The sequence below is a fragment of the Anopheles coluzzii genome, chromosome X (assembly GCF_943734685.1).
Source record: "Anopheles coluzzii chromosome X, AcolN3, whole genome shotgun sequence".
Taxonomy (NCBI): domain Eukaryota; kingdom Metazoa; phylum Arthropoda; class Insecta; order Diptera; family Culicidae; genus Anopheles; species Anopheles coluzzii.
In genome coordinates this window covers 6,881,160-6,891,468 of record NC_064669.1, presented here as the reverse complement: position 1 = coordinate 6,891,468, position 10,309 = coordinate 6,881,160, and the positions used below count along the sequence as shown (strand labels likewise).

The following is a 10,309-nucleotide window of genomic DNA, read 5'->3' as shown; positions in this document are numbered from 1 at the left end:
AGAAACATTCATCAATATATCACACTATTCGTAGTATCGAAACTCGTTAATTTTACTCGTTAAGAGAGAGGTATTTGTTAAGGTATTTCCCATTCCAGAGTTGTGATTCCAGGTTTTGTTCTAAAATTAATTAAAGGCAAACATTTAAACGCCATTAAACCCCCTTTTGGATGTACCAATATGAGAAAAAGAGATAATTAAATGGAATTAAATTAGAATACATTATTTCATTAGATGTTCTATTGGGAAATTTCTTATTGTTTGGCTTACTTTAAGTCATGTTAGGCTCGGCTGCCCGATTGCATTTATTTTCCTTATCGATTGTCATACTGTATGCTTTTGCTCGATGAAAGCGAGCTATAGGCACAGGTCGGACCAGATTTTTGTTGACATGTTTGAAACCAATGTTCTTTGCCATAGAGCCTGCTAAATTAAGGGACCGTAGATTGTAGTCATGGTGGTAACTATGGCAGGAATTAGTTTTTTTTCTGGAACTTATACAAAAGGGTTTTTATACTTCCGGCTCGAGAGTAGTGGTATACTCTCTGGAATGCACCCATGACTGCAATCTGACTCCATCTATTGTTAGTCAAATTCCGACTCCAGCTAAATCGGAACCATTAGTTCCTCCAGGAGTAGGAGTTGTCCAGAATCAGAGTCATCTGAGGTCGTCCAGAGTCCTCTGGAGCTATCAGAAGTTGGAATCATTCGGAGTTGTTCAAAGTCGTCCGGAGTAATCCGAAGTCATCTGGGGTCGTCCTGAGTCGTCCGGAGTCATCCGGAGTTATCCGGATTCATCCGGAGCCACACGCAGTCGTCTGAAATTGTCTGGGGTAGAAGCCATCCGGCTCCGGATAATTCCGGACGACTCTGAACAACTCGAGACGATTCCAAACGACTCCGGTTAGTGTTGGGTGGACTTACCTTTCGGAGATAGTTCCGGAACTTTCGGAGTCGAATCATAGTCGACTCCGGATGTTTGACAACTTTACCCATCACTAGTCGAGAGTCGAAAAATATCGATGGACGGGTACTGAAACTGAACCCTAACCCAAAAAGATCTTAGATTACACTGATCTGAAGATCAGTCTGAGATCTGTACTTACATTGGCCCTAGAACTGATCATCCCTCTCCGGTACTGGAACTGATCCTCATTCCCAGCATGGTGTGAGATCGCCGAATTAATCCCGGAATTTAACCACAATCACAAACCGATCCTGGAGCTGGTTCCAACCCTGTACGGGTCTTGAAACAGATTCAGAACCAATCTTGGAACTGCCTCGAACGCCCTTACTCGCTTTTTTTTTTTGTTCCGAAAACCCAAAAACCCCAAAAACAACACCTACATCTATCGCAGCCATGGCACTATCGAGTCTAGTGGCTTGCCCCTGTTTGTTGTATTTGTTGCAGGAAGATTTTCGGACGCTTTTCAAGCCATTTTTATAGATACATTGAAGAAATGATGATGCGGCATTCTCATATCCACGACGCACAGTGCCGACCACCACTGTATGAAGTGGAATACCTCGAATTACACCCGTCGGAAAACATTCTTCAAATGCCGTACCACTCACAGCTCTTTAGCTATTGGACATGTGTGAGTTAACCTGGGCCGGATGGATCTGCTACTGGTAACTCACCGTTGATGCATGAGCAGTCACCGGTTCATGTGTGCGTGCAATCCATCGTTTGCGCGGTCGCAACGAGGTTGACCGGCGAACACGCAGCTCTCGGGAACTGGCATGGCTGCACGCGTGTTAGGCAACGGCGGAAAGAGTCTTGTAAGATTGAAACCGTGATTGTAACTTTCCGTTAATATGCGTTTGATTATGTGATCGCCGTGATTCTTTCATGTAAAAACGTGAATTTTATTAGGTCCGCCAGCAGTAGCACAATCTTCCTTTCCTTACCAAACAATGACGACAGTTTTTCAATGCAAAATAAATAAAAAAGTATTCTAGAAACTTCAAAGTTACCAGCTATATTTCATTTTGCATTTTTATTTCATTTTATTTCACTCGTATGCCTACACTGGCTATACAATTACGATTAATCCTAAACATTAAGCTAACCTTGCAAAACTAAACTAATTTCACATAAACTCACAGGTGCGGAAATTGTACATTTATAGCTCATTGGAAAGAAATCAACGGAGTAGGTAAAGGAATTACGGGCAGGCTTCGTAAATGGTAACAGAGAAGCAGCAGAAGAAGTTAATTTTGTTAATCGAGTCATAACATACATTAAATCGATGTAAAACAGATTACCAAAGGACCATTGCGACGATAATGATGGTGCATCGATGTTGTCCAACAGTAAACCAACAATGAGTGTTGGTTCGAGCAGTTATTTACATCGAGCTTGTTTATACCCTAACCTTAGTTTCCTACCGTTTAGTTTATGCAAAATTCAAATTGATCTTCGAAAATAATAATTCTAACTCCAACAACATGCATATTCAAGTACAGGACGGACCAGACTACAAGTAACGTCCCCTAGATCTCTACACATTCTGCGTATGGGTGACCAATAGTCTGCATAGTACGACCAATTACGTACTCCTACTGAGCAGATCTCGTTCTAGCAGAACCCCAAGATCTGCAAGTACAACAGTAACACGGTTAATTACACATGAATCGACATAATAATTGAATGTCAGCGGATTACGCGAGCGAGTTCTGAAGTTCTGAAAGATCACACAGGATCTCGGGAAGGACACAGCCATACTGGTAACAGGAAGAAACATACTGTAAGAGATATTTTATTGACAAGCAGGTATTATTTGCACATAAAGTTGCTAAAAGAGCATAAAATATATCAAAATATTAAAATATTATCAAAAAAAAAATATGAAGCGGGTCGAATTAGGAGTTGATATTGGGAGTTCGCGTACTCGCGTAAATTCACAGGTGTTGAAGATGCTCCAACCCAAGCGCTCTACGCAGTTCGTTGCGCGGCTGCGGATAATGATTGTGCATGAAAGAAAGAAAGAAATATTTAGAATAACACCGCCACATGCTTACTTTCTACGTTTTCCAACTTACTTCCAACATCGGCTTGCGTTCCCCGTTAGTTTCGGGCAGGATGTTTTGGCACCCTGTTGTGTAGGCCCGTTTCCTTCCGTTTCCTTCCTTGGATCAATGGGAGAAATTTCCGCTTCCTTCCTTGGATCAATGGGAGAAATTTTGTGGGCTCTTCGAGTGGCTCACTCGCCCCTACCCATTCCCTGGCGACCGCTAGCCGGAATACGTTGAACGTAAATCGGCTACCCGTGTCGGTCTGGGAGAACAGGATGTACGCGTTGAGCAGCGCCACATTGATCAGCAACAGTACAGTGCGTATGTGCCACCCGACGCTTGCGTTCGACAGGTATTCTTCGACGAGCAAACCTTCGAACCGTTCCAGATCTGCCAAGTGTCGGTTTAGGTCCGCCACACAGGCCGGTGGCGGGCCTTGCGGTTCGCCCTCTGTAGGCTGCATCGCAGCCGCACCGTGTATCGTCGAGAGAATGCGTTTGCCCTGCCCGTCCATCACCAGGACCGGACTCTTCCGCTCGGGGGCCACCGTTCCGTCCGGATCGTTCCGGAGCGTTCCGCAGGCGAGCGTTTGGTTTGCGTACAGTGTTTCCGCCGCAGCGACGGTGATCCCGTCGTTGCCCCAGTAGACATGGTGCCAGCGGCCGAAGTACGGGCGCACGATGGACACGTCCGTGAGGGCGACCTGGTCCAGCTGCTGGTTGGCAAGTTCCACGTTCAGCACATAGCCGGTGTCACTTTCGCACAGCAGCCTTAGCCGCTTTGCGCTTTCCGGCGTGCTTCCCTGTGCGTCTTCGCTGTGGTTGGGCGGCTCGGTTTGCTGGCCGTTTAGCACGTCCTGCGGTATCGTTAGTTCCGACACAATCAGCTGCTGCTTCGGTGCGTACAGTGCCTGGAACTTCGGTACCAGGTGGTCCAGCACCGGTTTCGCATCGTACGTTCGGTTGGCCTGCTTCATCCCGTGAAAGTAGTGACTTATCTGTTGAAATCTCTTATAGCTCATGGTGTTCGCAAACACGGGCGTCTCGAGCAGCGGGTTCGTCGACCAGTAGCAGTGCTGGCAGTCTTTTCTGACCTGCCCCATCACCAGCAGCAGGCCGACATACCGCTTCATCTCGGCCACGGTGACTTTCCGGTACGGTTCAACTGATTGCCCTCCAGCCCGCATACAATCTGCCCACTGCTTTCGGTGCCGGTTGGTTCCTTTCACGAGTATGTCGAACAGCGCGTCGTCGCACACTAGTGCCGCATATTCGCTCGCAGTCCGTTCATCAGCCCCGTCGAATGGGACGTTTGTGCCGACCGGTTCGTCGAATATGCCGAACGTTTGCGGCTCTTCCCATAGGCAAATGAGGTCGTCGTCGTCGCTCTGCTGTTCGGGCTCGCCGCCCCCATCAGTGTTCGGTGTCGCTTCGGCACACGCTGCCGGGCCGGTGTCATTTACTACGTATTCAGAGTCCAGAGGTTCAATCACAACATATGGACCCTGCGCTGCCATCGTAAAGACCGGGTCACAGTTGGAGGGTAGAGGAAACATTTTAAAAGATGCAGGAAAAAAATCACTCCAAGGTAAGCGCGCTGAGCACGGGGTGTGGTCTGCTTCCGTCGGCGATTCGAACACAACTGCCTTTGTCTTCACAAACACACCCGATGGTAGAATATAAACATGTTTGACAGCTTGATCAGAGGGATCATCCACAATGATCTCGTCCAAACTGGGTAAAAGGGGCTAGTGATGGGAAAATGAAGTTTTCGCCGGAATTGATTCCAGCTTCTCGAAAGTTTTCTGGCATCGATTCCAGATAGTAGGACTGGAAACAGTTTCCGGAATCGGCTTCGAAATTTAAGACGGTTTCGGCATCTCCGTAAGGTCCCCTATATGCAGCGCTTGGGTCCAATGATGCTGCATATTGATATCCGCAAAGAATCAACATTTACTCGTAAACGATCCATTCTGATGGAGATTTCCGGACTTTTTTTTTTATTCAAAAACTGATGCTCATTCCGGAGCTAATTCCATTTCTGAAGTCAATCGATTCCGGCCTCGGAGTCGACTCTGGAATCGGCTCTGGACTCAACTCCGAGAATCGGCTCCGGTTTTAAGTCATGTTGGGTTAATGCACCCTACCTACAAAACTTCCTTTAAATGCCTTCCTAATCGCCTTTTATTCGCCGGCGAATTGAAGGCGATTAGCAGTGCATTTAGCAGTAACTAAAAGTTTTTGATATATTTCAATGAAACACGTTTCGAGTTGAATTTAAAATTTGAATTTGCCAACTTGCTACAACCTTGCTGAGACCGTTTTCAACCCTGCATTGTTGTAGTGATTCCCAGAAATGAGTGTGAGATTCGATAGCACGATCTACGTGTTATGTTAAAACCTGGGTTATTGCACTCTATTAAAGATTGCCATTTTCGGTTGAAGCTTTTGTTGAAAGATTTCTAAGGGTAATATTTCTAAGATTTCTAAGATTTCTTCTAAGGCGACTATGGCTTTAAATACTGTAGAGAATAATAGTAATAATAATAATAAGAATAATAATAATAACAAAAATAATAATAATAATAATAAGTTAGAAATTAAATTTAAATTAAAAGACCCAAGCGCCACAGATTAAGCTTAAACGACTGGAAAATTGAATATCCATAGAAAAAAAATGAAAGATCCACAGCTTCATTGGTTTGATCAATAGATGGCGTATTACAACTCATCATTATATTGCCATCCTTTTCTTACAATGTGTTTCGACAAGTTCATCTTATCATGACCTATATAGCCTTCTAACTTTCTGAGCAAATATCTATATGAATGGTCGTGTGGTCAAGATACGTGAGTATCAACACCAGCGACCATTGCTCAAATCTCACTTGCTTCAGTGCTGGTGGTTTCCGTTGGAGTTTAGTATTTAAACAATTGTATCGCCGTTCTAGTTCTAGCGATGCATAACTTCAATGCGAAACCATACAACAGTACAGAGGAAATGAAAAAGCTCTCCTCCAAGCGATGAAGCTCAACTGGTTGGGGTATCCCACCAACAGAGAGCGCCACCAGCTTTTTCGCTATTTTTAGAATGCATGAGTCGTTTGCCGTCTGCTAAACGAAGTCTTTCTATATTCCGTTCAGGTAGAGAACTTGAGCCGTTTAGAAGCCGTTTAGTGGTCGTTTAGTGGATTTGTGGCACTTGGGGAATTATTAGCACTAAAACGTAGCATAGAGATGGTCGCGAGAGGGAAGGATATAGAGAGAAATAGCGATAGAACGAGAAGCCTATCGACAAGTGAGAGACTCGCAGCCCGCAGATCTCACGGTGAGATATCGCACGGTGAGAAGAGATCAACAGTGAAGCGCGATTTCAAGAGAGGAGCGACTCGGTGAGATCGCATGTGAGAGCGGCAGGATGGAAACGAAACGCGAAAAGGCGATCAGTTTTTGGACGGACGTAGTGAAGGTGAGTCACAATAAAGGAGTGTTTCAGAAAACTACAAGTGGCGTATTGAAGGATGTTTATGAAACAACGATGACAAGGGCTGCGGTTACGACAAATACCTTCAAAGCCGTTTAATGCTGGTAGGGTACAATGAGCAAAGCAGTTCGCATGACATTTTCTCATACGTGCAGTGGCGGTCGCCATAGCTCAGCCATTTAATAATTCTCATACATTACTCCAAATATGTTCTTTAAACCTCGTACATCTCCTCGATAGAATGGTGAGAATACTCTGGGGCTATGGCAGTGAAAATAATCACACCAGTATCTAAAAACACTCATACAATACCAAGCAAAGTGATTCAGTTAAAAAATTAAATAGTGCTCTAAACTTAGATTATTTAATGAGCACACGAAGTATAAATGCAGCCTTTTGACAACGCTAATGACTAATAACTATAACTTATAATTTTAGCTCATCACCAGTCAACATTCGCTAGATAATTGATCGTTTTGTTATGAAAATGTAACCATCCGAGAAAAGAGTCTACAAGTTCAAGGTTTTTTTTTGAGATTTTAAAAAGATATGGGCCTATTTTTTGCATAAGCATAGCTAATAAGTACCTCATCCATGAAGTTGTGTTCCCCAAACAACAAAATGCGACCGATGCTGTGTACGATCAACATCAATTGTTAGTCCCTAGTCGATCGATTTTAAATCTGCTATTTAAGTTGGCCCGAGTACAGGGCTGACCAATATCAATTTGGGAATATTCAATTGATGGCCCGATTGGTCCAAGGACATAAAGAAAAACAGATTCAAAATCCATATCGATCCCGGAACTTTGACAGAACCCATACCTATGTGCTGCAACTGCTGCCAAAACCAAACAGATCTTAGAATTGAACCAACATTGGCCCTGGAACTGATTCTAGCCTTAATCCGAATCTGAAAGTGAGCTCGGGCCCTATTATCGATCAGGCGAATTGATCCCCGACGATTCCGGTCGAGTTTTGGCTCAGTCCAAATCCGGACGACTTCGACTCCGGACGACTTCGACTCCGGACGACTTCAACTCCGGACGTCTGTGATTCTCGATGACTCCAGATTAGTAGGGGAAGTCGGGGTTGGTTCGACACTGCGGGTAAGTTCGACACCTTGCCGTTTTTGTATTTATAGAACTTTTTGAAGACAAAAAACTTATACATATTATTTATGTCAACTGTTTCGAATATTTGAGTCACATTTCACTGATCACAAACCTATCAATTGTCAAAAAACAACAAAATAAACACATGGTGGTTCTGATTGACAGCCGATGTAAGTTTTTACTTCTGGGACTTAAGGAATTGTGGCGTTATTTCAACAAAATTATAGTTTCCATGTTAATAGTATTGTTTTATAAATACTATTGATTAGTTCTGTATCACAAGGCGTAATTTTTACATTAATCTATATAATATAAAATGTCACTAAAACTTTTGCGGCCAATGGAGGTAAATTCGACACCCTACTTGGTAGTAGTGTAATGCTTATTTGTAGCATGTTAACTTTGTTTATATCGTAATTTGAAAGTGCCTGTATTTTATAAAGATGTCCCTTAACGATGTACGACAAACGTAATAATCAAGCTGAACAAACACGCAATTAAAAATACCGTAGGAGCTTTAAAATTCAAGATGTCAACAAACCTAGGAAGTTATAATTATGGAATTTAGCTATTATTCTCTCACAGAACGTTTACCAAACTCGGACTCAACATGTACTTTGTATATGGTTTAGGCTTATGAAAATTAATATTGTTATGGCTTTGACCGTATTTAAGGCTGACTTTAGGCCGGGTAATCTTAACTGACGAAAAAATAGTCGCTGGTTTGGAATCACATTGACCGATGTTCGCCTTTTGGCTTTCGAGTTGGCAGAGAAAAATAAAATTGAACACCCTTCGATTTTATAAAAAAAGAAAAAGATTACTGGAAGATGGCCAGGTTATTTTTTTAAAGGAATCTTAACCAATTATTCCGTAAACCAGATGCTATCGCCGCAGCTTCTACTATATGGAGTCTGGTCCGATGCTATTTGAAATGAAATTTTTGTTCTTGCTTGTATCTTCATTTTTTCGTATATTTCAATACTGTTTTGTGTAAATTATTCGTAAAATTGGTACGAAATACTTTGTTGAACTTCAATGAAAACTACAGGCCATCAGAGTTTGCTATTTTGAACGCTATAACCAATGTGTCGAAATCACCCCCAAGGTGTCGATTTTACCCCATCATGGTGTCGAACTTACCCGCACTGCAGTCGTGACGCAACAAAAAACACACTTTTTTATTTTTATCAAAATTTTATCAAAATCCATCCAGGAACCGTAGTTTCTCGTAAGATGGTACATAATACACCAAAAAAGCTTTTTCGATGTCTACTAGTAAGTTTACATTGGCAAAAGTATTGCAATCAGAGGAAAACCTTAAGGTGTCGAAACTACCCCCAGTTCCCCTAATGGGTAAAGTTGACACAAATGCAGAGTCGACTCCGATCAGACTCTAAAAATTTCGGAACCAACTCCACAAGGGAAATCTGCCCAGCGTTATCCGGAAACGTCCGGAATCGTCTGGAGTTGTCGGGAGTCGGAGCCATCCTGTGTCGTCCGGAGTCGTTCCGTAGTCGTCGTAGCTTTACTACCTGATCCCGAACACATACTGGATCTGGAGCTTATTTGATTGCATATCGGTAGTAGTAAACTAAACTAGCAGATCTGGACTCAATTCCTGTCTGTGGAACTTCACCTGAAACCATGCTCAGTAGCAGTATCTGTCCCAATAACGGAGCTATCTAGCTCCAACCAAAAGCGATTTCTTTCCCTCTGTGGCCTTTGTTGGACCACCGCGTCTCGTCTCGTCACACACCAATTCCCAAACTCGTTTCTTTTACGATTTTTCATTATTTTTTGTATTTTTTTTTTTGTTCTTTATTTCTTGTTTGTTCACTTATCATCTACCAAAAAAGGGAGAAACGGCGTTCTCTCGTTCTAACTTTCCATATCATGTTTTAATAGTTTGTTGTTGTGTGGTACATACGTTTGTTTTGTCTGTTTTTGTATAATGTTTTAGTAGTAATATGCGATGCTCTTTTTTCTTCCTCTCTTTCTCTCTCTCTCTATCTCTCTCTTATTCTCGTTTTGTTTATCCCATGCAAGAGATTATGCTTTGCGCCATCATGCGGCGGCCGCTATCCAAACGAACGATGAAAATGATGAGTGTTGACGCTTGGCGAAAGGGAAGAGAGTCGGGACTGGGTTCCATAAATGGCATACAATAAAAACCGACTTGAATTTGGTATTTTAATGACCGAAACACGCAGTATGGCCTGCACCATTTAACCTTCAAAACGTAACCATGGAAACGGTGATCAATCTGCTCGCTCGCTTCTTCAAGTCCATCATCATCGTTTACACCAACCTTCCTCCAACCACACTACTACGTAATCCCTTCATCTCTTTTGGGTTGTTTTTTCGTGCTGTGTCAGAATTTTGTTTTACTGCAACTTAAGCTTTTATTGATAGTTGCGCTAAGCGTTGGGAAGTGTTCCACAATGTCTAAGAGAGTGTGTTGAGTGGTGTGTTTGGTTCCCTTTATCCTACCAGCTAGGATTGACACACGACATAATTAAGTAGAAGTGAAGTCAGCACACACGTGTTAACCAACTTCCGAATCTTTCCAAAGCGCCTTTTTTGCTAGTGTTGAAGTTCCATTTATTTTTAGCCGATTTCTTCACAACAAAGCCGATATTAGTAATAACTCGCATTTCATCTACGCGCTATCCAAGTCCACTACAACACGAT

General features: G+C 42.9%; 1 protein-coding gene across 1 annotated transcript; it reads right to left on the bottom strand.

Annotated features, from left to right (window-relative positions):
- Positions 1-1,998: 1,998 nt before the first annotated feature.
- On the bottom strand, positions 1,999-5,855 carry LOC120961440 (piggyBac transposable element-derived protein 4-like). Its single transcript, XM_040385160.2, has 2 exons — positions 3,046-5,855; positions 1,999-2,958 (listed from the first exon to the last, which is right to left on the bottom strand). The coding sequence occupies exon 1, from the start codon at positions 4,571-4,573 to the stop codon at positions 3,071-3,073; it is 1,503 nt and encodes a 500-aa protein (XP_040241094.2). The 5' UTR covers positions 4,574-5,855; the 3' UTR covers positions 1,999-2,958; positions 3,046-3,070.
- Between the last annotated feature and the right edge of the window lie 4,454 nt (positions 5,856-10,309).